Source organism: Lichenostomus cassidix, unplaced genomic scaffold (assembly GCF_008360975.1).
Source record: "Lichenostomus cassidix isolate B80296 unplaced genomic scaffold, HeHo_3.0 unassigened_scaffold_chr26, whole genome shotgun sequence".
Lineage (NCBI taxonomy): Eukaryota > Metazoa > Chordata > Aves > Passeriformes > Meliphagidae > Lichenostomus > Lichenostomus cassidix.
Genome location: NW_028147268.1, coordinates 216,883 through 243,764, shown reverse-complemented (window position 1 = coordinate 243,764; position 26,882 = coordinate 216,883). Strand labels below are relative to the sequence as shown.

Below are 26,882 nucleotides of genomic sequence, written 5' to 3'. Positions count from 1 at the left end.
CGCATCAAGCCCCGCCCCTTTCCCCGCCCCTCACCCTCACCGCGCCCTCCCATTGGCCAACACCTCTCCGCGCCGCGCTCCGATTGGCCGTCGCCCTTGAGCGGCGCGGGGCCGTGGGCGGAAGCGGCGGTACGGGAGCCGCGGCGGGTCAGGCGCTGCCCGGCCTGAGGAAGGCGCGCTGCCCGCCCGGGATGCGGCCCCGGCGCCCGGGCCGGGCATGAGGGACGGCGGGGGGCCGCGGCCAGCACCGCCACCCCAGGCAGGCAGCCGGGCACCGGCGGGGCTCCTCCTCGGTGAGCGGGGGCGGCGAGCGGCGGGCCGGGGGGCTGCGGGGCGCGCGCGGGGTGTCCCCCGGCATTGTCCCCGCACTGTCCCTCCGCGCTGTCCCCTCGCTGTCCCTCAGTGCCGGGACAGCGCAGGGCGAGCGGCCGGGCCGCGGTGGCGGGAGGAAGGCGCGGGTTGGTTGGGATCCAGGGCTGGCTCGGTGCAGCCGCCGGTCGGTTCGGTGCTGGGCTGGCTCGGGGAGCCGGCAGGGCTTGGTGCAGGGGATGGTTGGATCCTGAAGGTTTTGGGGTCCAGGGAATTGGTTTTTTGGGTCCAGGAGCTGTTTGGATCCGGGGGTTGTTTGGTGGGATTCAGGAGAGTTTTGGGTCCAGGAGCTGTTTGGATCCGGGGGTTGTTTGGTGGGATTCAGGAGAGTTTTGGGTCCAGGGATTGGTTTTTTTGGTTCCAGGAGTTGTTTGGGTCCAGGGTTTGCTTGGTGAGATCTAGCAGAGTTTTGTTTCCAGGGAATTGATTGGATCCAGGAGATTTTGGGGTCCAGGGAATTGGTTGTTTGGATCCAGAGTTTGTTTAGATCCAGGGGTTGTTTGCTGGGATTCAGGACATTTTTGGGTCCAGGGATTGTTTAGATCCAGAGGCTGCTTGGTGGGATCCTGGAGGTTTTTGGTCCAAGGAATTACTTGTTTGGATCCAGGAGATTTTTGGGTCCAAGGATTGTTTTTTTTTTGTTCCAGGGGTTGTTTGGATCCAGGGGTTGGTTGGTAGGATCATGGAGGTTTTTGGTTCCATGGAATTGGTTGTTTGGATCCAGGAGATTTTTGGGCCAAGGATTGGTTTTTGGTTCCAGGGGATGTTTGGATCCAGGGATTGCTCGGTGGGATCCCAGGAGGTTTTTGGTTCCGGGGAATTGCTTGTTTGGATCCAGGAGGTTTTTGGTTCTAGGGAAATGATTGTTTGGATCCAGGAGATTTTTGGGCCAAGGATTGTTTTTTTAGGTCCAGGCATTGTTCAGATCCAGGGGTTGCTCAGTGAGACCAAGGTTTGGTTATTAGAATCCAAACCCTGCTTGAATCCAACCCTTGCTGTTTTTCTTTAATTCCTCACTCCACCACAATTATTTTTTATTTTTTATTCCTTTCTCATCCTCCCGCACTCCCCCGTCTGAACTGGGTGGATTCCTGCCCACATCAATCGGGGAGGCGGAGGGGAAAGTATGCAAATCCTGCTTTTTATTCTCCCTGCTCTCATCCACACACACCTCCCTCACCTGTGAGCTCCTCCAAAAATCCCACTGTGCTCCCAGCACGGCTGAACCCACACTTACACCGATTTTTGGGGGGAGCAGCTCCTGAGAAAAGCCAGGATTTGCTCAACATTCAAATTCAATATTCACATTTTTCCCCGCTCATCCCATCCCAGCCCTGCCACGGCGATCCCAGTGCGTGATTTCGCTCGGGCTGTTTATTTTTAGGGTCTCCTCGCCTGTTTGCAGGGAATAGTTGTTCCATCGCCATGGCAACGGGGCTGCGTGTACCATAAACATCATCCCGGGGAAGCTTTTCCATTTTAAACCAGTCCTCCTCGCCACCAGCCGCTCGGGATGGGCAGGGGATCCCAAAAAACAAACCCTTGGCGTTGTTCTGGGGATGATTTCCCTCCCTGCAGATGGATTTATACCCTGGAAAAGCAATTTAATCTGCTGTTGGTAAACACTGCCCTCAGCCCATGGTGGTGGCAGATGAGGAGGAAGCAAGTGTAATCTGCTTAGGAGCTTCCAGGAAATCGGGGTTTTTATGGAATGATCCCGGCAGGGTCACAGGGGGATCAAAGGGGGTTTGGGGTTGAAGTTTTTCCCTTCTCTCTGTGGGTGTTGTGAAGGTTTCCTGTGGTCTTATAGCTTAAAAAAATAGAGAGGCTGGGAAGGGATGGTGTTTATCTGAGTGTGGAGAATCAGGGGGTTTAGAAAATCAGGGAATTTAGAAAAAAAAGGGAATTTAGAAAAAAAAGGGAATTTAGGAAAAAAAAAGGGAATTCAGAAAAACCAGGGAATTCAGAAAAAAAAAAGGGAATTCAGAAAAAAACAGGGAATTCAGCAAATCAGACCTAAGTCTGTCCATAAAACTGTCAGTGTTGGGATGTCAGTCATCCTCCTAGCAGCAGGAATTCCATGGATTGGGCTGTGAAATCCCCTATTTTCCATTAAAAGTCAGGTGGGAGACTCAAAATCCTATTTTTTTAACAAAAGGAGGCCCTGCTGCCTATTCACCAGGATGAAAATATCCCCAAAAAGCTGTTTGGGTTCCTCTGCTGCCAACCTGAGGCTGCAGCCTTCAGTAAATCCCATGGAAATCCTGATGTCATTGTTGTCCTTCATGGTTTGTTCCCCATCCTGCCTCATCCAGAAAAGCCAGAAAACACTGAGGAAAAAACTAGAAAACACAAATTAAAATAAATCTTTCTCTCTCAGGGCTTAAAAAGCTGACCCAGTCCGTCCCTAACCCCCCAAATATTTGCTAAAAACACCTTCATTTCACCTCGAGCAGCTTGATTTTGGAGCACAGGATTGATTGCAACATTTGTTTTGAGTTAAAAAAAGGGAGAGAGGATTAGGCAATGAAAAGTCTGGAGCAGCTCTTATCATGAGGACATCCTCCAGCATTTCCTTCCAAGGAACTTCCTGCCTCCATAACCACGAATTCTGCTGCACAGCAAACTGATTTTCCTGCCTGGATTGGTGCAGGGAATGCCAGAGCCGAGGGGAAAACAGGAATTTATTGGAGTTTGGGGTGGTTTTTCCTGATTTTTGTTGTTTGGTTGCTGCTTGGGAAGCTGCCAGGGGTTGGAGTGTTTTAAGGGAGGTGTGAAATTCTGCATTTCTAGTTTGAATTCTGTGTTTAATTATTTTATTTTAGGCACAGGACTGGCTTTTAGCTGGGATTTCACCTGTCTGTGTGCTCTGGGAAATTCCTCAATGTGCTTCCCACCACGTCAGGGTAGGGAGTTGATAGGGCTTGGGCAGTAAATCTATGGATTTTTGGGGTTTTTTGGACTGTAAGCATTTCTAAAAATAATTAAAATTGATAAAACAATTAAATATTATTGATAAATTGATACAAATATGATCGATAAAATAATTAAAATGGATAAAATAATTAAATATTACTGATAAATTGATACAAATATGATCGATAAAATAATTAAAATGGATAAAAAATTAAATGTTACTGATAAATTGATACAAATATGATCGATAAAATAATTAAAATGGATAAAATACTTAAATGTTACTGATAAATTGATACAAATATAATTGATAATTAAAATTGATAAAATAATTAAATATTATTGATAAATTGATACAAATATAATCGATACAATAATTAAAATTGATAAAATAATTACATATTACTGATAAATTGATGTAAATATAATCGATAAAATAATTAAAATTGACAAAATAAATATTATTGATAAATTGATATAAATATAACTGATAAAATAATTTAAATTGATAAAATAATTAAATATAATTGATAAATTAAAATTGATAAAATAATTACATATTACTGATAAATTGATATAAATATAATCTATAAAAGAATTAAAATCGATTTAAAAAATGAAATATTACTGATAAATTGACATAAATATAATCGATAAAAGAATTTAAATAGATAAAACCCCCAAAGCACCAGTTCAGGTGAGTCACAGCCCCCAGGAGCTGGGAAAGCTTTTCTGAAAGGTTCCTTAGCAATGGGATATTTCAGCTGAAATGGGTTTTATTTTGATAACCATTTCACTGATACCTTCCCCAGCCACGTCCCACTCAAATCAAAGGCGTGGGGCAGCCAGGAATAATTGATTCCTTTCTTAAACTGCACAAAGAGTGTGAAAAAACCTGATCAGACTTCGAGTTTTGGAAGGTTTGTGACCTCCAAAATTCTCCTTCACCCAACTCTTTGTTTGTTTTCCTGGCACAGCCAGCAGAGCTGGGAATGTTGCACAACTGGGCAGGAATTCTGGTCTGTGGATTCCTCCTGCTCACACACCGTGATATTCCCCAAAAAAACTGCTCCCAAATCCCTGGGAATGGCTTTGGGAAGTGCAGCCTGAGCAGCTCGCAGCTCTGTGCTCCCAGCAAGCTGCAATTCCCTGCAATTCCCTGCAATTCCCTGCAATTTCCTGCAATTGAAGCCTGGATTTGCTCACCTGCACCTCCAGCTCCCCCAGACCTGTTGCTGCCGTGATTTCAGTTTTTATTTTTATTTCGGATTTTGGTGTCTCCCTGAGTTTCTCCTTGCTCCCCAAGCCACCTCTCGGGGATGTCCCTTCGGAGGGACAGCTGTCCCCGTGCCAGCTCAGCCCTGCTGGGGCTGATTTGGCTGTTCCTGTGACATCCTTCCTCTCCTCTGGCCCTTTCTTCCTGCTGGTTTTTTTTTTTTTTTAATCCAGCCCATCTGCAGAAATCATCAGGCTGCAGATGCTTTACCAGAGGCTGCTGCTGCTGCTCTGGCTGTGGAGGTGAAAGATTATTGGAGATTATTTGGTGTTGAGTCAGTCAAAGCTCAGGAAATCTGCCGGGAGAGCTGGAAGGAGGGGGTTTAGGGCAGACATGACCCCCGAATTCTGCTTTTAGTCCCTTCCCAGGGCGTGGAGAGGGGTTGTTTTGGGGGGCAGAGGGTGGAAATTTGGATTTATTGTGCCACAGTCAGCATAGCTGCTCGTGGGGGAGATTTTCCCACTTCCCAACCTCCTGGTTCCCTCTGTGCCACCCTGACCTCACCCTCCCATTCCCAGGCAAAGCAAATCCTCCAGCCTCTGTAATCCCACCGAGCTCAGAACCCCCACCAAACCCCAAATCCTGCCTTTCCTGCCCAAACCCACCCTTCCCCAACACCCAGCAGAGAGCTCAGGTTAGCTGTGCTGCTCGCAGAGCTCAGCAGCCCAGCCCTGCCAGCTCCTGCTGAGCTCCTGCTCAGCTCCCAGGGTCACCCGTGGGCGTCGGGGAAGATCTCAAGACAATAATAGAGCTCTATTTCTGCTCCCTCCGCACAAAGCAGAGCTGCCCTCTGCCTCCAGCAACTATTTTTTCCCTCGAGCTCACATGGTGCAGGAGGGGAGAGGCTGTTGCCTTTCTGCCTCATTCCCTTCTCCAGGGAGGGTTTTTCCTTCCTCCAGGGGTTTCTGGGAGGGAAAAGAACCCTTTAGGAAAAGGGTGTTTTGGAATTGTTGGTGTGGAAATAATTATTGTGGAAATAATTATTTTCTCAGAGGAAAAGCAGTGGGATTTCTAGGAGGGATTTCTAGGATTTTTCTAGGAGGGTTTGGAGGAGGAAAAAGAACCCTTTAGGAAAAGGGTGTTTGGAATTATTGGGGAAATAATTATTGTGGAAATAATTATTTTCTCAGAGGAGGAGCAGTGGGATTTCCAGGAGGGTTTTGGTGCTGGTGTGGAGCTGTGAGAGGAGGAGAGTGGCGCCTTTTGGGAGGATTTGAGGAGTTGAGATGCTGTTTGGGGATTGTCAGAGAATATTTCACCCTGGGTAGGAGTGGACAGGGTGTTCTTGGGGTTCTCCTCATCCCTGTGGTGACAGAGAAAAGGTCAGCAGCTCCTTCCTCCAGGTGCTGCAGAAGGAAAAAACTTCTCACCTTGGGTGGTTCTCAGATGAACAGAAATGCTCAGCTCACCTGTGCTGGTTTTGATTTTCCACCTGGTGTGATGGTTTGTTGTATTCTGGTGTTTCCTGGAGAAGCAGGGATTCTCTGATGTGTTTTTTTGGTGTATCAAAGCAGCTTTGGTGCTGAAGTTAGCTGAGATGTGTTAGTTCAGAATACAATATCATCTCCTAACACATTGTACTGATATTGGACTTTTCCCAGTTAACAATCAGCTCTGAAGGGACAAAATCCACCTGTGATCCCCTTGCTGTGACCACGACTCTTTTCTGACCTTCCCCTTGGGTATAATCTCCAGAAAATCTCCATTTTCCCCATTTCTCTGAGCTTTCCATGAGGTTCCACTGCAGGATCTCCATCATTCCCTGGAGATGAACACAGGAAATATTTAATAAAGAGGAATATTCATTCTGTTAAATGCAGAATAACCCATGAACAGCTCCAGGGTGCTCTCTGCTCCTGTTCTGTGACAGCCAGGGAATGAGGGAGACCTCCTCACCCCGGGAATTGTTCTTAGACAAGACTTTTTCCAGCTGGGGCTGTGCAGTTCTGTCCTCTGAGTGATGGACAGGATCGTGACACGCCTGGAGCTGCAAATGCCAGAAACATCAGGAGGAACTCGATCAAAATTGCACTCAGCACAGTCTGTAACTCTGCCCCTGGCAGGAGGATCCTTCCAGCTGGAGAACTGCAGGATTTGAGCAGCATGACCTCTTAACTCTGCTAAATGCTCCTCACAGCAGCTTAGCTCGTCTCTGGGAAAGGTGGGGTTAGTTTTGGTTTTTTTTCTGTTTGTTTTGTTTTGCTTTGTTTTTTTAATCTCCAGTCTCTCCCAGCGTTTTGGCCACTCTTGGTGTGCAGCTTTGCAGAGCTCTGTGCTGCTCTGTGCATCTCCAGCTGGACTCCAAACCAGCTGGGACCTGGGCAGGGACGTTTGGCTTGGAATTACCAGCAAGGTGGGACTTCCTAAAAGGAAACAGCCTCACGAAATAACACCAGCTCAACTGTGGGGTGAAAGCTGCCCGGATTTTTAGGAGGAAAAGGGAAAAAACAAGCCTGAAATGCTGTTGCTAATCTGATTCCTCCGTGGCATCAGATTTGGTGCAACGTGCTGGAGAGGAGCGCAGCGTGGGAATGATCGCTCAGCTTCACTTCCCTGCTCTCCCTCAGCTCATCTCACTGCTCCTGACAGCTCTGCAGGGTGGCACAGCTGAGTCCTCGTGCTCTCCGTGCCACCACGTGTGGCTGCATCATCCCTGCCGTGGTGATGTCCTTCTCTGTTGGTGACAAATGGCAGAGCCAGGTGGTCCTGAAAGAGTTTTAGGGTGGTTTTCTGGTCCCTAAATCCTGGATAGATAGGGCAGAACTGACTCCTTGTGGCTGCATCATCCCTGTGGGTATTGAGGCACAGCCCTGCCATGGTGATGTCCCTTGTTGGTGACAAATGGCAGTGCCAGGCAATGCTGGAAGGGTTTTGGGGTGGTTTTCTGGTCCCTAAATCCTGGATGGATCAGCTGGCAGAACTGAATCCTTGTGTTCTCCACGCCACCATGTGTGGCTGCATCATCCCTGTGGGTAACAAGGCACAGCCCTGCTGTGGTGATGTCCTTATCTTTTGGTGACAAGTGGCAGTGCCAGGCAATCCTGGAAGGGTTTTGGGGTGGTTTTCTGGTCCCTAAATCCGGGATGGATCAGGTGGCAGAACTGAGTCCTTGTGGCTGCATCATCCCTGTGGGTATTGAGGCACAGCCCTGCCGTGGTGATGTCCCTTGTTGGTGACAAATGGCAGTGCCAGGCAATCCTAAAAGGGTTTTGGGGTGGTTTTCTGGTCCCTAAATCCTGGATGGATGAGCTGGCAGAGCTGAGTCCTCATGTTCTCCATGTCACCACGTGTGGCTGCATCATCCCTGTGGGTAAGGAGGCACAGCCCTGCCTTTCCCATGTTGGTGACAAATGGCAGTGCCAGGCGGTCCTAAAAGAGTTTTGGGGTGGTTTTCTGCTTCCCAAATCCCGGCTGGATCAGCAGGGCACAGAGCAGTGTGGGATGAGTCTGCAAGCACAGCCTCCAGTTTCTTCGAGTGCCGAGCAATTAATTTGGGCAAGCAGGGAGTTGCACTTGTAATTAACGGGGAAAGCACCTCGGGCCAGCTACCGAGGGGGGTGTGGGTGTCCTGCATTTGGAGGTTGTGCCTTCTAATTGCAGCAATTTCCCTGCTGCTGGGCCCGTGTCACATCCCTGGGTGCCACCAGGCAGGCTTTCTGCAGGAGAGGTGACAAGCCACCCAGAAAGGTGCCAGCCCTGGGGCACCTGCTTTTTCCAGGAGCTGGGATTTGATCCCAGGCAGTGCTCAGCCTCTGCCATGGCCGCAGTTCCCTTCCTTATATAGGGCTGGATTGGTGCTGGGCACTAATGAGATTGGAATAAAAAGGCTTTGGGAGCAAGGATGAGCTGGCAGGCTGGGCTGGAGCTCAGAGGGAGCCCTGAGTGTGCAGGGAGTTCAACAGCACCAGCCTGGGCTTGTTTTGGAGCTCAGGAATTGTGGTTGGAGCTCAGGAATTGTGGTTGGTCTGCCAGATCCACCCAGGTGGAACCCCTGGACCCCCTTGACTTAGGCTGAAAAAATAAAATTATTATATATATCCAAACATTTTTAGCATAATTCACTATTTCAGAGCATTATTCCTAGGAAAAAGTTAAAGCTGCATTAATTAAACAGTTCTAGTTCTAGAATTTCCTAGAATCTCTAGGACTTATTGAATTAATATTTTGTCTGGTTGAATTCACAGCATGTCTCGTACAGAACGATGAGTGTTCTGCTTAAAAATACTTGTGGAAATACTGTTTGCTGTAGCCAGCTATGGTCAAGGTAAAACATTATCTCTGTGGCTGCTCTGTCCTTGATGAATTTATGCATCAACAGCTTCAGTGCAGGAATCAACTGGCAGAAATCAGTCCTAGAAAGTCCCAACCTAAATCACTGACGTGGGTAAGACATGGCAGGAATTGAGAGCCAAGTGAACGCAGTGCTTGAAATAATTTTGAAATAATTTTAATTTAGTTTGGTGTTTATTCTCATAGAAAACAAAACAGGGGTGATGCCTGGAAAAGAACGATTTGAAGGAAGAGATTAGGGGTGAGGCAAAGTGAAAACTGAAGGGAAATGGAGTTGTTTTTCGCTCTGGCATCTTCCTGGAGCTTTGCAGTGCTGTGTTTTCCCAGTGCCAGGCTGGGAGGTGGGAGCAGGCATGGCAAGGAGGAGGTGAGGAGGAGGTTGGATTCCTCCCTGGGTGTACCTGAGCTCTTTTCCTCACAAAGCAGCCCAAGCCAGAGTGGGTGAGCATGGAACAACTACGAGCCATTTTTTTTTTTTTTTTCTGGGGGTAGTGACTCACTGCAACTTACCCAAAGTGACCTGATTTAGTTAAATGAGGCTAAATATAACCCATGTGAAAAGTACTGACATGTGGGAGGAGACGCCAGGGTTGGCACTCAGCCCCTCAGTTCTGCAGGGAACATCTTTCACGACTGGTGACTAATAATTTTTTACTCTTGCTGGCTTTGGAAATAACAATCCCTGCCGGTTCTTCCCCCCCACAACCCTTGTAGGGAGAGGAGGAAAAATGCTGTGGGTTTAACGTGCCTCTCTGAATTGCAGCTCTCTGCTATGGACAGTGCCATCACCCTGTGGCAGTTCCTCCTCCAGCTGCTCCAAGAGCCCCAGAACAAGAATATCATCTGCTGGACCTCCAACGACGGCGAGTTCAAGCTGCTGCAGGCAGAGGAGGTGGCCAGGCTCTGGGGGATCCGCAAGAACAAGCCCAGCATGAACTATGATAAACTCAGCCGCGCGCTGCGCTACTACTACGTGAAGGTAGGCTGGGAATCTGCTCTAATCCTGCTCCAGTGCTGTTCTAATCATGCTCCAGTCCTGCTCCCATCCTGCCCCAATCCTGCTCCAGTCTTGATCCAATCCTGCTCTAATCTTGATCCAATCTTACTCCAATCCTGCCCCAATCCTGCTCCAGTTCTGATCCAATCTTGCTCCAGTCCTGCTCCAATTTTACTCCAATCCTGCCCCAATCCTGCTCTAGTCCTGCTCCAATCTTACTCCAGTCCTGCTCCAATCCTGCTCCAATTCTGCTCCAATCTTACTCCAATCCTGCCCCAATCTTGATCCAATCCTGCTCCAATCTTACTCCAATGTTGATCCAATCCTGCTCCAATCTTATTCCAGTCCTTCTCCAATCCTGCTCCAGTCCTGCTCCAATCTTACTCCAGTCCTGCTCTAATCCTGCTCCAATCCTGCTCCAATCTTACTCCAATCCTGCTCCAATCCTTCCCCAATTCTGCCCCAACCTTGATCCAGTCCTGCTCCAGTCCTGCTCTTATCCTGCTCCAACCTTACTCCAATCTTGCTCCAGTCCTGCTCCAGTTCTGCTCCAATCTTCATCCAATCCTGCTCCAGTCCTGATCCAGTCTTGATCCAATTTTACTCTAATCCTGCTCCAGTCCTGCCCCAACCTTGATCCAATCCTGCTCCAGTCCTGCCCCAATCCTGCTCCAGTCTTGCTCTAATCTTGATCCAATCCTGCTCCAATCTTACTCCAATCCTGCTCCAGTCCTACTCCAATTTTATTCCAATCCTGCCCCAATCCTGCCCCAAACCTGCTCCAATCTTACTCCAGTCTTGCTCCAGTCCTGCTCCAATCCTGCTCCATCTCAGCAGCCTAAGGAGCTTTGTTTCCTGCTGCATTCTCTCCTCGCAGGTGTGTTCTCTCCCCCCTGTCTCTGCCAGGTTGAAGGAAGTTGGGCTGCTTTGTTTAAAGGTGTTGTTTCTAATTTTGTCAGCGTTTCCTCCTCGCTGGTTGTTTCCTGAGGTTCTGGTGGCTTTGGAAAAGTGTTCTCTTGGTGTCTTTGCTAATGCAAATCTGCCTTTGGGTCCTAATCCCCTTTCCAAAAATACTCAGCCTTGGAAGGGTTAAAATCCTCAGTTAAAGCAACACAGGGAGAGGATGATGATGATGATGATGGAGAGGATGAATATTGCACCACCCTCAGATCTTTTTGCACCTTTCTCTACAAAGAGCCTTCAAAATTAAGATTTTTCATCCCAAAATATTTTCTCTGTGTATTCAGAATTTCACCTCTGATGTGGATTGCGTTTTCAGCCCAAAATATTTTCATTTTCTCTGCATATTCCCAATTTCACCTCTGATGGGGATTGCGTTTTCAGCCCAAAATATTTTCATTTTCTCTGCATATTCCCAATTCCACCTCTGCTGTGGCCTGCCTTTTCAGCCCAGCAGAGTAAGGAGCTTTTGTTTATCCAACATCCCCGAGTCTCACCTTTGTTTCCCTTCCTCCCACACTGTTCTGGAGTGAGTGGAACAGATAAAAATATCCCCCAGTTTCTGAGGAGCCTCAGCCTGGAGCAGGTGGGAAGCTGCTCGGTGTTTGTGACTGGGTGGCACTGAGAGATCTCAGCAAGCATCAGGGAGTGATAAATCAGGATAATCTGGAGTCCAGAGTGTGTGTGGCATTTTGCTGGGGAGCAAAACAAGTTTGACAGATGCTGTTTTGTGGTATTGAAATGGCTGATTAGCCTCTGCGCTCTGCTGACTGGTTCAGCTGCTTGTTTTTCCTTTATTATCATCTTATTAAGGATAAAGGTGGTTGGATTGGGAGTGGAAACTCTCAATTCTGCAGGCCTGGAGAAACCCTTGAACCCTTAAAATTCTATTCAATCACCCAGCTCAGTGAGCCTTGATGGGGTTAATGGGTGTTTTTGATTTAATTTAAGATGTTAAACAGCATTTCTTGGCAGTTTTCAGGCTGTTTTTAGTACATTTAATGTCAGCTTAAGCTCACCTGTTGCAGTATTTTGTCTGCCAGCTCCGGGTGCAGAACTGGAACACTCAGGGTGTTTTTAAACCATGAAAAAAAAGAAACTTTTTCTTTCCCCCCCGAAAGATTACAGCCTTTAATTCCCCTGCCTATTTTAGGCAGCGTTTGTAGGAAGCAAATCAATCCCAAGGCAAGTCTAAATATACCTCTTCCCCACAGAACATCATCAAGAAAGTCAACGGCAAGAAGTTCGTCTACAAGTTCGTGTCGTACCCGGAGATCCTCAACATGGACCCGCTGGTGGTGGGCAGGATGGAGGGAGACCCCGAGGTGCCCAGCTTTGGGGACGTCCCCAGCGCTCCCAAGGACCTGGAGAGCTGCGGCAAGGAGAAATCCCAGGCGGGTGGGAAATCCTCCAGCCGCAACGACTACATCCACTCAGGCTTGTACTCCTCCTTCACCCTCAACTCCCTCAACTCGTCCGGCGTGAAGCTCTTCAGGTCCATCAAGATCGAGAACCCGGCCGAGAAGCTGGCGGAGAAGAAGCCTCCCCAGGAGCCCACGCCCTCTGTCATCAAGTTTGTCACCGTGCCCTCCAAGAAGCCACCCTCAGCCCCGCTGGTGTCCACCTCTTCGGCGGTGGCTGTCACCTCCACAGCTCCTGCCGCCCCGGCCGTGTCCTCCTCGCTGCCCCTGGGCTCAGAGGAGACTCTGCAGAGCCTGGAGACGCTGGTCCTGCCCAAACTGACCGTCCCTGAAGCTCCTCCAGCACCTTTGCCCAACCTGAGCACCAGCTTCACCCCGACCCCGCCCATGTCCTCGGTGTCCCCGAGCCTCCAGGTGCCCTCCACGCCGCCCTCGCCTCCCCTGAGCTCCAACCCCGACCTGGACATTGACACGGACATCGACTCCGTGGCTTCCCAGCAGCTGGAGCAGAGCCTGCAGCGCCAATCCCCCCAGCCCAAGGAGGAGGATTCGGCTGGGCTGGAGAAGGAGTTTGCCAATCACCTCTCCAGGGCGAAAAAACCCAAAGGGCTGGAGTTGGCACCCACTTTGGTCATCACGGGCAGTGACCCGAGTCCTCTGGGCATCCTGAGTCCTTCCCTCCCCACTGCTTCTCTGACTCCTGCACTTTTCTCTCAGGTAACCAAATTCCCTTCCTGCTTTCTTGTTTTCATAATCAGGGAATGGTGATGATGTTGTAAGTGGAAAAGGAATGGTTGATTGTGTTGGAGATTTGAAACTCAGGGTGTCACTACCTGTTTTTTTTTAAATCAAGCACAAGTTTTAGTCACAATTGGTGTTAATTCACCCCAAATTCCCTTCCTGTTTTCTTGTTTTCATAATTGCAGAATGGTGGTGATGTTGTGCTTGAAAAATAGCAAGTGGAAAAGGAATGGTGGTTTGATTTGGAGATTTAAAACTCAAGGTGTCAATCCCTGGTTGGTTTTTTTTAAATCAAGCACAAGTTTTATTGACAATTGGTGTTAATTCACCCCAAATTCCCTTTCTGCTTTATTGTTTTCATAATCAGAGAATGGTGATGGTGTTGTGCTTGAAAACAGCAAGTGAGAAAGGAATAGTGGTTTGATTTGGAGATTTGAAACTCAAGGTGTCACTCCCTGGTTGTTTTCTTAAAATCAAGCACAAGTTTTATTCACAATGGATGTTAATCCACCCCAAATTCCCTTCCTGCTTCCTTGTTTTCATAATCACAGAATGGTGATGATGTTGTAAGTGGAAAAGGAATGTTTGATTGGGTGCAGAGATTTGAAACTCAAGGTGTCAATCCCTGGTTGTTTTTTAAAATAAAACACAAGTTTCATTCACAATTGGTGTTAATTCACCCCAAATTCCCTTCCTGCTTCCTTGTTTTCATAATCACAGAATGGTGATGATGTTGTGCTTGAAAACAGCAAGTGGAAAAGGAATGGTTGTGTTGGAGATTTGAAACTCAAGGTGTCACTCCCTGTTTTTTTTTAAATCAAGCACAAATTTTATTCACAATTGATGTTAACTCACCCCAGAGTGTGCCCAGCTGGGGTTTCAGCCATGCACATCTGCACAGGGCTGGCATGTGGAGGCACAACCCAAACCAGCCCCAGCAGGATCCTTGTAAACCTTGCCAGGGAGATCCTGAATTAATCCAGAAACCCTAAACCCTTCAGCTGGGCCTGAAAACAATTCCAACCCAGAGACTCACAGAGGTGGCTGTTCAGCAGCTTTTTTTATTTTTTTTTTCCCTCAGCTAGCAGCATTTAGTGAAAGCCAAAGCCTTGTGAGTGAGCAGCAATAAGAGCAGCTGCTTCATTTGGTTGTTATCTTTGTGTGGGAAAGGAAAGCTTTCATGTCTCATGGAAAACTTGGAAGAGAAGTGGATCCAGCAGGGCTGTGAAATCACTCTGTAGCTGGGTGATCTCTTCCCTGCAATAAATTGGAATTAGAGGGAAGCCGTGGGGAAGCTGCTGGTTGGAAACTGAAATGGCTGAAGACAGGGGAAAACAAAATTTAAAAAACCAAGTGGAGTTGTTCTTTTGGCACCCTGGGAAGTGCTTGGCTGCTTGGTGAGCCTGGAATATTCAGGAGCTGGATGGAAATTCCTTTTGTTGGAATGAGACAAAAGGAATCAGTGCACTGGCAGCACTGATTTTCCTTTTTAAATCCACAATCCAAATTTTCCAGAGTGCAGGATTGCAGGAGCACTGATTTTCCTTTTTGAATCCACAATCCCAAATTTTCCAGAGTGCAGGATTGCAGAAGCATTGATTTCCCTTTTTAAATCCAAATTTTCCAAAGTTCAGGATTGCAGGAGGAGGATTGCTGCTGCTCTGCAGGTTCCAGCAGGATTTGGGAATGAATTGTTGGTTTGCTCAGCAAGAGGAGGGAGGAGGAGGAAGGAGGAGATTTGGGAGTTCCCAAAACTCAGCCCTGCTCTGTTGTGGCTGGAATTCCACAGGAATATCTCTCACATCTCCTTTTTTTATGTTTTCCAGACTCCCATCTAGCAGGATTTGGGAATGAATTGTTGGATTGCTCAGTGAGAGGAGGGAGAGCAGGATGGAGCTGGGAGGGAGGAGCAGAAGAAGGAAGGAGGGGATTTGGGAGTTCCCAAAACTCAGTTCTGCTGTATTGTAGCTGGAATTCCACAGGAATATCTCTCCCAGCTCCTTTTTTTTTGTGTTTTCCAGACTCCCATCCTGCAGGATTTGGGAATAAATTGTTGGATTGCTCAGTGAGAGGAGGGATGAGGAGGAGGAAGGAGGAAGGAGGGGATTTGGGAATTCCCAAAACTCAGCCCTGCTCTGTTGTAGCTGAAATTCCACAGGAACATCTCTCACATCTCCTTTTTTTTTTTATTTTCTGTTTTCCAGACTCCCATCCTGCTGACTCCCAGCCCTCTGCTCTCCAGCATCCACTTCTGGAGCACCCTGAGCCCCGTGGCTCCGCTCAGCCCTGCCAGGCTGCAAGGTGCTAACACTCTCTTCCAGGTGAGTCCCAACCTTCATCCTCCAGCTATTTCCTCTCCTTCCCCCCAATCCTGCTCCAGTTATCCCAAATATTTGCTGTGGGAATGAAAGAGGTTTGTTTTCTAGCCCATTTAAAGGTGTTAATTTTAGTGTTTGCCCGGTTTTATTTAAGGATATTCCAAATTTTGGTGTTTTTGGGAATGTTTTAAATTCACCACAGCACAGACTGCTGTTAAAAAGAGGATATTTTTCTTTTTTAGGTTTGTTCTTCCTGTAAAACTTCCCTCCCTGTAACTTTGTTGGTTGGGATTTCCCTGGATTTTGAGTTTTTCCACTCTGCTCGTTGTTCTAATCATTCCTGCTGGGAGATATTAATTAATCTCCCGGCTAAATGAGGAGGAGGGATGTGTGTTTGATCTCTGGGATGGTGTGTGGCACAGTTCTTGATGGTTTTTATGGAAGAAATCAATCAAATTCATCCCAGTGAATTTTTTACTAGTTTTTTTTTACTCTATAGGACAAAAAAAAACCTTCTTTAATTGTAATTTTAATATTTTTCCCTCACCTTCCACTCTGGCACTGGAATCACCACATCTGCTGCCTGACTTTGCTGAGGCCAAGGCTAGGATTGAACCAATCACCTTAATTTTAATTGAATTTAAAGAATTCATTTCATTCTCCTGGCTTGGCATCTGTCATCCCCATGGAGATGAGGGAATCAACGAGGAGGGCTGGAATGGCTATTTGTGCCTGGAAAGAGCTGATCATTAACTGAGGGACCATTCAGAACCTGTTTTCCCCCCAACCTGAATTAAAGTCATTTATTAATGAGGCTCTGGGCAGTGCTGAGCTCAGGGGTCACCCTGACACTGCTTGGCATTAAAAAAAATAAATTCAAAGCAAGAAGCCAAGAGGATTTTTGAAGTCTGGGGTGGTTTAGCTTTGTTGTGCTTTGTTTTGTTGTCAATTTTGGGTTTTTTTTCCCCACCTTTGAGCCCAGAGCAGTGAATTAAAGCGATTTTTCCCTGCTGATTGTTGTTTTATCTCTCAGTTCCCATCAGTGCTGAACAGTCACGGCCCATTTACCCTGTCTGGACTGGATGGACCTTCCACCCCTGGCCCTTTCTCCCCTGACCTCCAGAAGACATAGCACATGGAATTCCTGGGAAAAAAAAAAAAAAGGACATGGAATTCCTGGAAAAAGGACCCAGTGGAGAGCAAGGCAAAGCTGGGACTCTTCTCTCAAACCACCTTTTTTAGGACGAGCTGTTTGTAATCCCACTGAGATTCTCAACAGTCCTAGTTGTTGCCATTCCCCAGTCAAAAAATGCCTTTTTTTTTTCCTTTTTTTTCCTTTTTTTTTTTTTGGCAAAAATCCCCATTTCTTTGAAGAACCCAAGTTGGGAATGTATATGCAAACGCCTTAATAGGAGCTGCAGCTCCAGTTTCTTCTCTTCCCTCCTCGATTTTGGAAGATTTTTTTCCCAAAAGGAATTTTCCAAAAGGAATTTTTCCAAAAGGATTTTTCCAAAAGGATTTTCCACAAGGAATTTTCCAAAAGGAATTGTCCAACAGGAATTTTCCACCAGGAATTTTGGGTGGTGTTGTAATGACTTCAGGCTGCAGCAAACAGCACCAGAGGAGAGGTTTTTTCTCTTGGAAAAAAACAAAAATACAAAACAAAACAAAAAAAAAAAAAAACTTCTGTTCTTCTGCTTCCTGTGCTTGGCAAGGAGAACCCTGAATCCTGATGGAAGCTGGCATTCCAGGAAATTCCTTGGGAATGGGAATTTGTGCTCTCAGCTCTGCACCAGAACTTCTGCAGCAACAAAAGCACTGTGTGGCTTTTCTGCTGTCCTTGTCCTTTGATTATTTCGATTTTTTTGTTGTTGCAGGGAGAAATGTTTTTTTCCAAGGATTTATTATTCCAAGCTCGCTTTCCAGGACGATTTTTTGGAGCTTTGGTGGGGCTGGATTTGGGATTTTTTTTTTTTCCCTGCCTTCCTTTCCCCTTCCCCATGAAATGTGGGATGAGTTTCCTCTCGCTTCTCACAGAGTTTCAATGCTGGAGTCCAAACATTTCTTGTGCCAGAGACCTGTTCTGGAGCCTGGGACCTCCCTGCTGCATGGGCAGAGATTTTCCCTCTGGTTTTGGGGGATTTTCCCTGCAATTTGGGGAAATTTTCCCTGCAACTTTGGGGGAATTTTCCCTGCAGTTTGGGGGAATTTTCCTTGCAGTTTGGGGGAATTTTCCCTGCAGTTTGGGGGAATTTTCCTTGCAGTTTGGGGGAATTTTCCCTGCAGTTTGGGGGAATTTTCCTTGCAGTTTGGGGGAATTTTCCCTGCAGTTTGGGGGAATTTTCCTGCAGTTTGAGGGAATTTTCCCTGCAGTTTGGGGGAATTTCCCCTGCAGTTTGGGGGAATTTTCCCTGCAGTTTTGAGGGAATTTTCCCTGCAGTTTGGGGGGAATTTTCCTTGCAGTTTGGGGGAATTTCCTCTGCAGTTTTTAGGAAATTTTCCCTGCAGTTTGGGGGAATTTTCCCTGCAATTGTGGGTGAATTTTCCTTGCAGTTGGGGGGAATTTTCCCTGCAGTTTGGGGGGAATTTTCCCTGCAGTTTGGGGGGAATTTTCCCTGCAGTTTGGGGGGAATTTTCCCTGCAGTTTTGAGGGGAATTTTCCCTGCAGGTTTGAGGGGAGGTTGCTGCCTGACTTGGAATTTCCAGCCCCAGCAGGGTGATGTTGCTCCTCTTTTCCCCACAGCTCTGGAAAAATTTCCTGCTTTTCCCCCCATGGAGAAGCTCCTCTTTTGCCAGCATTTTTCCCAAGTTTCCCTTGGAGCTGTTGGTATTTTTTGGAGGGAGCACTGAGCCCAAACCAGGCTGAGGAGTTCCCCAGAGCATCAACCTCGTGGCAAATCTCTTTTTAACCTTCCTGATCTCCTGGATCAAATGCAGCATTGCTTTCCAGAGGTGTTGGTGGAATTCCCAGGTGGATTTTTTTTCCACCTCAGGAAGCTTTTCCAGAGACCTGAGGAGTGAAAAGAACGAGGAATTCTCCTCTCATCCCCTCATTGTGCTGAGCTGTGGGTTTGGATTTGCTGATTTTTGGGGGCATCAGATGTCAGGCAGCAACTTCAGGGTTTGATTTGAGGGGATGGCAGAGGATAAAATATTCCCAGAAAACAGGTGGAGACATCTCTTCCCTTCAGCATCCTCCGAGCTGCAGCGAGCAGAGGAAGATTTCTTTTTTCACCTCTCCAGCACGAGGAGCTGACAGTGTTTGCTGTAAATACTGCACCTATTCCATGGATGAACTCGAGCTTTTCCAGAGAGTTTTTCCCCATTTTTTGCCACTTTTTTGCAGGCTTGGAATGAATTCCCTTCAAAGCCACGACAGCCAAGACTTTTCTTTCCCTTGCAGTGATGTTACTTTTCTCTATATCCTGACACTGAGATAACAGAAAAACCACTTTTGTTCCTGAAAGTGACACCTGGGACAGGTGGGTGGAGCAGAGTCGCTTTTTTTTTGGGCATTGTTCACCTGCCCAGGGGGGAAAGTGGGAGAGAAAAAAAAAAAAAAAATTCCTTTTTTCAGGTGGAGAAGCAGGGAGAGTGAGCTCCTGGAGTGACCTGTCTTCCTGCTGGGTCCTGCCAGAGGCAAAAAATGCTTCACTTTTAGTCATCAGCAGATGCAGGGAGGAAATTCCTGCGCCAGCAGCTCTTAAAATGTGCAATATTGACCTTTTTTCTTTTAATTTTTGATTTTTATTTTTTGAAACGCAGACGCGAAGCTGCGGATGGATCACGGAGAGCAGGCATCTGGAATTTTTTATTTTTTTTTTGGGGGGGGGGTTTGCATGTTTGGAGCCTGCTCTGGGAAATTTTCGATTTCTCTGGCTATGTATGAATAGCAGCACTTTTGGTTGGGTTAGGTTTGATGCCTACCAAATGCCTGGACTTTGGGAGAGAATTTTTCTTTTTTTTTCTGAATTGAAAATTCACAGATGAGCACTAAAAAAAAAAAAAAACTTGCAATTTAATTGCTTCCCTTGTTCCCCTGTGGAGAAAAGCCAAGTTTAGCTGTTTAAAAAAAATACGTGTGCACTTAATTCTTTGTGAACTTTTATCACTTTGGGCAGAGGGTCAGGCCCAAAAAAAAAAAAAAAATTTGCTATTTCTGGGCTCCTGCTCCTCTCCAAGAAGCTTCCCCAGATTGCACTGCCACAGCTGGCTGAGATCCAGATGTTCCTGTGGAAATGCAGCCTGGGTGGGATGATTCCCATCCCTCCAAACCCAGCAGGCAGGGCAGGAATGGGATGGCTTTGGCTTCTTGAGGACAAAAATCCCATTCCACAGAGGATGATAACCTCAGGAGGCAGCTGGGGAAGCTCCTGGCAAAGGGAGAGGAGGATTTTCAGGTCGTTTAAGGGAATATTTCCTTGTACATAATGCTGCCTCATCAGCCACATTCACTGACAGGTAACTGCCAGCTTGGGGTTTTTTTTTTTTGGGATCACATTCCTGGCAGAGCCTCCCTGAGGCTCAGTTCTGTGAACTGCTGGTTCTGTAGGTCACTTCAGGAGCTGTCCTGTGCAGCTCCTCACAACTTTTTAATTTAGCACAGGGCAGGTGGGGTTAGAGTAGATTCTGTTTTAGTTTCTGTGCCGTGGTGGTTTTAAAAAAAAAAAAAAAATACATTAAATAATGCAGCATTGCAGAGGCTTTTTCCTTAGGTTCTTGTTGGTTTGGTGGAATGCTTGGTGATTTCTGCATCAGTTCAGTGCTGGCTGGCTCGGCTTCCAGGGAAGGTGTGACCAAAATTCTGTCCTGGCAGCATCTCCACGAGCTGCTAGATAATTTGGGGCAGGGCTGCCTCTCCAGGAGGGTCTGAGTGCTGAGGACAGGGCTGGTTTGGGGAATTCCTCGTGGAATTCCTCGTGGAATTCTTCATGGAATTCCTCATTCCAGCTCTGCCCTGCATGTCCTGCTGCTGGAGGATCTGTCCATGCCATCCAGCTGTGCCCAGCCAGATGTTCAGCCTGGTTTTCTCCCCTCTCCCTGCGTTTTGCTTTTCCCGTGTTCTCCTCAACCTTTTCCTGCTGCCAACATCCATGGATCTCCTTCCCTCTCCCATTCCATCCTCATCCTGGCCATCCATGGACTGCCCCAAGGGCTTCTGCAGCTCCCTGGTGGCATCCAGCCCGTCCTGCTGTCCTGTGCCAGCCCTCCTGCCCACCTGGCACTTTGCTCTTCCCTCCTGGACTCCTCCAGCCTCTGCTGCCATGCCAGCTTCCTCTCACAGCCCAGCTCGTCTCAGAATTCCCTTTCCAGCCATTTTGGAATAGATGATGCTGGAAAACAGATTTTTGGTCACCCGTGGGACCCGAGAGAGCAGCTGGTGGTGGGATTTTAGGGAGGATGGGAGCTGAGCTCGTGTTTGCTTGTTTAAATCTCTTTTTTTCCGTGGCCATGGTGCTGCCTGGGCTGTGCCTGGCTCGGTTTGGGATCCTGGATTTTCAGGATTTCAGCCCATGGAAGCAGGAAAATCACCTGTGGTTGTCAAACCATTTGTGTTCTGTCTTTCCTGGGAAGGTGATTCTGGGAAGAAGAGGGTGAAGGAGGAAATTTGGGAGTTTTTTTTTTTAGCAGCAGCTTTAGGTGTAGAGCCTTGTTTCAGACCTGTCCTCAGCAGGGGATGCAATTCCTGATTTTGGCACGCCCTGATGTCCTGTGCCCTGATTTTGGCACACCCTGATGTCCTGTGCCCTGATTTTGGCATATTTTGATGTCCTGAACCCTGATTTTGGCACATTTTGATGTCCTGAACCCTGATTTTGGCACATTTTGATGTCCTGAACCCTGATTTTGGCACATCCTGATGTCCTGTGCCCTGATTTTGGCACACACTGATGTCCTGTGCCCTGATTTTGGCACACTGATGTCCTGTGCCCTGATTTTGGCACATCGTGATGTCCTGTGCCCTGATTTTGGCACACTGATGTCCTGTGCCCTGATTTTGGCACACCCTGATGTCCTGTGCCCTGATTTTGGCACACCCTGATGTCCTGTGCCCTGATTTTGGCACATTTTGATGTTCTGAGCCCTGATTTTGGCACACCCTGATGTCCTGTGCCCTGATTTTGGCACATTTTGATGTCCTGAGCCCTGATTTTGGCACACTCAAGCTCTGTTTTTGCAATAGGTCAGGAAGGGATGAAATTCCTGGAGTTGGACAATCCCTTGTTTTCACTCAGAGCATCCCAGGGTTCAGCATCCAGGCAATCTTTGGGATCATTGGGATGATCATTGGGATCATCCCAGGGTTCAGCATCCAGGCAATCTTTGGGATCATGGAGTGCTGTGGGAGAACAGGAAGGCTTTGGCTGGGATAACTCCTCCCTCTGATGCAGTTCCACACCTCAGCTATCTCACAACTCGGTTATTTTGGGGTTATAATGTTCCTTCTGAGGGCAGTGAAGCTGCTGAGGTGCAGATTTCCCTTCTCCAGGGGAATCCCTAGGGATTCCAGCTGGGAGTGAAGGACTCTGATCCCTTCCTGGAGCTTTTCCTCCAGCTGAGATCAGAACCTGCAGCTCTGACCCTCCCTTTTTTATCCATTTCTCTTTTAGTTTCCTTTTTTCCCTCCTGTTTTATAGCATTTTTCGATGTGCTCTGCGATTTTCTTCCATTTTTAAGGCAGATCTGTTTACAGTCCATCTCAGTGTTGTGTCAAGAGCCTCTCTTGGTACTGGGAGCTCTGGAAAATCAACCTCAGCAGTGGGTCAGGGATGTTGTTACAATCCACAGGTATTGAAAATGAGTTTTTAAACTCAGTGTTTGGGTTTTGGGTGACAATTTTTGGTTTGCTTCCCTCCTCAGTTTTGTGTGAGGAGTGGAATCTGCATCTGGAAGAGCAGAAATGGGGGAAAAAAAGAGACATTTTGGCCTCCTTGTGGTGGGGATGGAGTTATTTTGTCTTAAAAATCACAGAGTGTGGTGCTGCAGCAGCCCAAAATCCGTGAGGATTCTCTCAGGAGCTTCCCAGGATGTTGGATGAGCCCAGCCAGAGGTGTTGGTGGCTTGATTGGGAGTTCATTAAGCAGCAATTAGCAGTGGCTGGGGTGTGAGAGGAGATCTGGGGATGGGGCAGGCTGGGATCAGAGCTGGATCTGCTGGGATCAGAGGATAAAATGCAGGATGAATTTTCCTGCAGCTCTCCAGGGTGTCCCTTTGCCTTTAATCACCATCCAAGATCCAATTCCAACATGGAATTCCACCAGGAGTGAGCAGTGCTGGCTGTAGAGAGGAGAGGTGGCTTTGGACAGAGAAAAATCCTTGAAGAAAGAACCAAATCTCCCTGCAGAGCCTCCTTGGAGTCAGGAGGACACAACAGCAGAGCCATTCCTGCAGCTCCTGCTGGAATTCCCAGACAGACTCAGGGCAGAAAGGTGGAATTTTGGGTTTGGTGTCAGCGGATTGAGGGACAGAATTCCTGTCTTTTTGCCAAGAGCAAGCAGGAATGAGGAGGAAATGCTCCCTGCAGGTTGTTTTTCTGGCTGAGCAGAACCACAGGTGGGAGAGGTGGGCAGGTCCTGTTTCTCCTTGGATGTTCCAATATTTCCCAGTTGGAGCAGCAAGCTGTCTGCTTCCTGTAAATCATTCTGGAACTTAAAAAAAACCCCCTAAAACTGCCTAAAATTGGATTTTTTCCCCCCCTCCCCAAGAATGCAGCAGATTTTGCCCGTGGAGCTGTTCCAGGCCATGATGAGAAGCACACTGAGAGCCGAAATTGTGGTTTTTTTGGATTCCTCAGTGTTCCAGAGTGGCTGGAATTGCTCTGCCTGGAGCACACGTGGGTCACGCCTGGCAGAATTTCCCAAAAATCCATCGAAATATCCCCATTTCTTCATCCTCAGAGCAGATCCTGCACTGTGCAGTCGCCACTTTGAAATGTTTTGCACGTCCTGGTGAGGTTTTTGGGGGTTTTTTCCTTCTCTTTTAGCACTCAAACCAACCCTGCCCCGGTGGGAGTTGCCAAAGGTGATTTTTTTGACATTGTTGGATGCCACAGCTGGGAAAAAAAAGTGTCTTAAGTGTGTTTTTGAGCAGTTTTGCTAAAGTTTGATTTTAAAGCCTCCTCTGCTGAGGCTGTTTTGCAGGAGGTTTTCATCTCAAAGCAGGGGTGGAACAGGAGAATCCTGAATTTTTATAAACCAGGAGAGGAGAGAGAGATGATTCCAGAGCCCATTTCAGCCCTAGAGCAGTCCCTGCAGCACTGCTGTGCTAATAACTGGAAGCTGTTGTTGTTCATTTCTGTTTTTTATTGTCCTTTGGGGTTATTTTTCCACGTTTTCCTGGACACAGGGAGGCTCTGGGGGTTGCCTGTGCATGGTTTCCTGGGGTGTGCTGTGTGCTGGGGTGGGCTGGGGGGTTCCCAAATTCCCAAATTCCCAATAAATTCCCAATATTCCAATCCCTGGATTTGCTCTGAGCTCCTGGAGATATGTTCTGGGGTTGGATTTTTTTATTTTTCCCTAGCATGTCTTAACCCCTCCAAGCTTTGCTTCCTAGAATTGTGTTGACTATATATATTTTTTTTAATTATTTTTTTTTGTCGTTCAGCTGCACAGAGTCCTTTCCCTTACAGCAAACCTATTTTTGAAACGTTTCGTTCTCTGTCAACAGGGTTGAGATTTATTCCTCTTTAGCTTGGAAAAACAGAGTTTTACCCCCCCAAAAAAATTCCCTTTGCCAGGTGTTTTTTGTAGCCTGTTGCAGTGTTACCAGATGGCCTTATGTACGTCACAGTGCTTTGTGATGGGTACAGTAGCACAGTTCATGCTTTTAGAGCTGAGAAGTTGATTTGGAATAACAGAGCTGGAAAAAAAAAAAAACTGGGGAAATCCTAGTGATTTGTGTCCCCAGGGCGGCTGGGATTAATCTGGGAGTGAATCCTGGGAAGGCAAAAAATCCTGGGAATCAGCACAGATCCAGCTCCACCTTCCCTGGGCTGGGCAGTTTGGTGTGTCTTGGAGGGATTGGAATCTGTTTTAAATCGATTTTCAGCCACCCCAGCCAGCTGTGGTGCTGTGCCAGCGTTGTCCTGTTGGTTCCTGGAGTGCACATCTGTTTTGGGATGGTGTTTTGGGAGTTTGGGCAGTTTTTTGGGAGCTGGGAGCAGATCCCTCCCTCTGGAACTCCAGGCTGGAGCCACTTTGACCTTCCTGGGATTTTTAGAAAAATCAGCGAAAGCTCAGAGAGGGAACTTTTCCAGTGGCTCTTTCCAGGACAGAGTGTCTTTTTTTCCTTTTTCTCTATAAATATATATATATATAGTGCAAATTCCAGAGGCAAAGTGGTGTTGTAGTGAGTGTCTGAAACTTCCTACACTGGAGATTTTCTAGACAAGACAACTGTTAAAAGTCACCCCTTGTTCCAGCTGGGTGACCCTGCCTGGCACAGAATTGCTTCTCAGTCTAACTTTTTAGTTTTTAAATAACCTTATTGAGAGTATCTTAATGCCATTGTGTTTAAAAAAAATAAAAAATAAAAAATGCTGGTATGTAATGCAAGTACATAAATAGCCAAAGTTTTCAGTAATTGTTCAGTGTTACTAAATTTTTTGCTTTTATTTAACCTTCTGAGATAACATTTTAGGAAGACCTTCAAGCGTGGAAATCATCCTGAAAACAAAAAAAAAAAAATATCAAAAGTCTGAGCAGCTTAATTAGAGCAGGGATGGAGTTGTTTGAACACATTTCAGGTTTGAATACAAGTGGGAGCCAAAGTGGGGTTTCTTTTTTTTTTTTAATTTAAAGATGCAAAAACTTCCTTTGCACTGTCCTGCCACTTCCACGGGTGACAAATGCTGCTTTGGCAGTGGCAAAATTTGGGAATTGTTATTCAAACGTCATGAAGGTCTTTCCTGAGAAATCAGGTGACTTTTTCCTATTGCTTCGATTTTTGTGCAAAAAAAAAAAGAAAAAAATAAATAAAAAATCAATGTATTGCAATCTTTTTTTAAAAAAAAACAACGGGGTGGGAATAGTTAAAGAAAACTATTTTATGTAAGAACTGACAGAGGGATTTTTGCTTTGTATAATGCGAGCTGGCTTTCAAAAAAAAAAGCATTGTAGCAAATTATTCAAGTCAATCATATGTTAATAGTTATGTGCAACCAGACATGCAAAACAATTGTATTTTTTTAAATAAATATTTTTAACAAAGTTCCTGCTCTTTTGACTGGGTTTGTTGGGTTTGTTTTTTTTTTATTCTTTCAGTAGAGGAAATAGAAAGTTCCAGCTGCAGGGGAGCTTGGGCTGGGATAAGGAGGGAGCTCAGCAGACCTCGAGGTAAATTGTATTTTACAGGTTTTTTGCTAAATCAGGTGCCGTTCTGCTGAAAATTTCCTTAAAATAGGATATTTTTTCCCTCTAAATTTTACAGGTTTTTTTGCTAAATCAGGTGCCATTCTGCTGAAAATTTCCTTAAAATAGGATTTTTTTCCCTCTAAATTTTACAGGTTTTTTGCTAAATCAGGTGCTATTCTGCTGAAAAATTCCTTAAAATAGATTTTTTTTTCCCCTCTAAATAGCCAAAGTGGAGATTTGAATGATCAAGCCAAGAAATGTAATTAATGTTTTAATTCAAACGAGGCTGAGCTCAGTTTTATCAAATCCTCGAGGACGTGATAAGATGATTTAAAAGATGATTTAAAATCTGCCAACCCTCAGTGCCACAAACTGAGGAGATTTCTTCCCAAATCTGCTCCCCCCTGGAATTGTTTGGTGCTCATTTCCTCTGAGCAGAGCCTGGAGATGCTGTCATGGCAGGAGGGACAGATTGAGGGATTTTTTTTTTTTGTTTGTTTTTTAGCTGTAAATGTGTTTTGCAGGTTATTTTATTGTGGGTGATTTATTCCAGGAGAGGAACAGTGGCATCCTGTGGAGTTGGGGAAGAATTACAGGATGGGCTGGCCTGGCTGGGATCTGCTCTGGGGCTGGGAGAGGATTGGGATCCTTCTGGGGTTGGAATCAAATCCCCAAAGGATTTGGGTTGGAATCAAACCCCCAAAGGGTTGGGGTTGTAATCAAATCCCAAAAGGGTTGGGGTTAGAATCAAAACCCCAAAGGATTTGGGTTGGTTGGAATCAAATCCCCAAAGGATTTGGGTTGGAATTAAATCCCCAAAGGATTGGGGTTGGAATCAAACCTTTAAAGGGTTTGGGTTGGAATTAAATCCCCAAAGGATTGGGGTTGGAATCAAACCTTTAAAGGGTTTGGGTTGGAATTAAATCCCAAAAGGATTGGGGTTGGAATCAAATCCCCAAAGGATTGGGGTTGGAATCAAATCCCAAAAGGGTTGGGGTTGGAATCAAACCCCCAAAGGGTTTGGGTTGGTTGGAATCAAATCCCAAAAGGGTTGGGGTTGGAATCAAACCTTTAAAGGTTTGGGTTGGAATCAAATCCCAAAAGGATTGGGGTTGGAATCAAACCCCCAAAGGATTTGGGTTGGTTGGAATCAAATCCCCAAAGGATTTGGGTTGGTTGGAATCAAATCCCCAAAGGATTTGGGTTGGTTGGAATCAAAACCCCAAAGGGTTTGGGATGGAA

The 26,882-nt window shown here is 46.6% G+C and overlaps 1 protein-coding gene across 3 annotated transcripts; it reads left to right on the top strand.

The window, feature by feature from the left end:
• The first annotated feature begins 147 nt into the window (after nt 1-147).
• ELK4 (ETS transcription factor ELK4) lies at nt 148-21,106 on the top strand. Of its 3 annotated transcripts, none has more exons than XM_085044390.1 (7): nt 148-293; nt 9,615-9,830; nt 12,023-12,946; nt 15,175-15,291; nt 16,322-17,660; nt 17,706-17,750; nt 17,957-21,106. In XM_085044390.1, the coding sequence occupies exons 2-5, from the start codon at nt 9,624-9,626 to the stop codon at nt 16,418-16,420; spliced, it is 1,347 nt and encodes a 448-aa protein (XP_084900516.1). In that variant the 5' UTR covers nt 148-293; nt 9,615-9,623; the 3' UTR covers nt 16,421-17,660; nt 17,706-17,750; nt 17,957-21,106. The 3 variants fall into 3 exon arrangements, with proteins under 3 accessions (XP_084900516.1, XP_084900517.1, XP_084900515.1); XM_085044391.1 differs by having other exon boundaries at nt 16,322-17,750; nt 17,957-18,770; nt 18,866-21,106; XM_085044389.1 differs by having other exon boundaries at nt 16,322-17,750.
• The last annotated feature ends 5,776 nt before the right edge of the window (nt 21,107-26,882 follow it).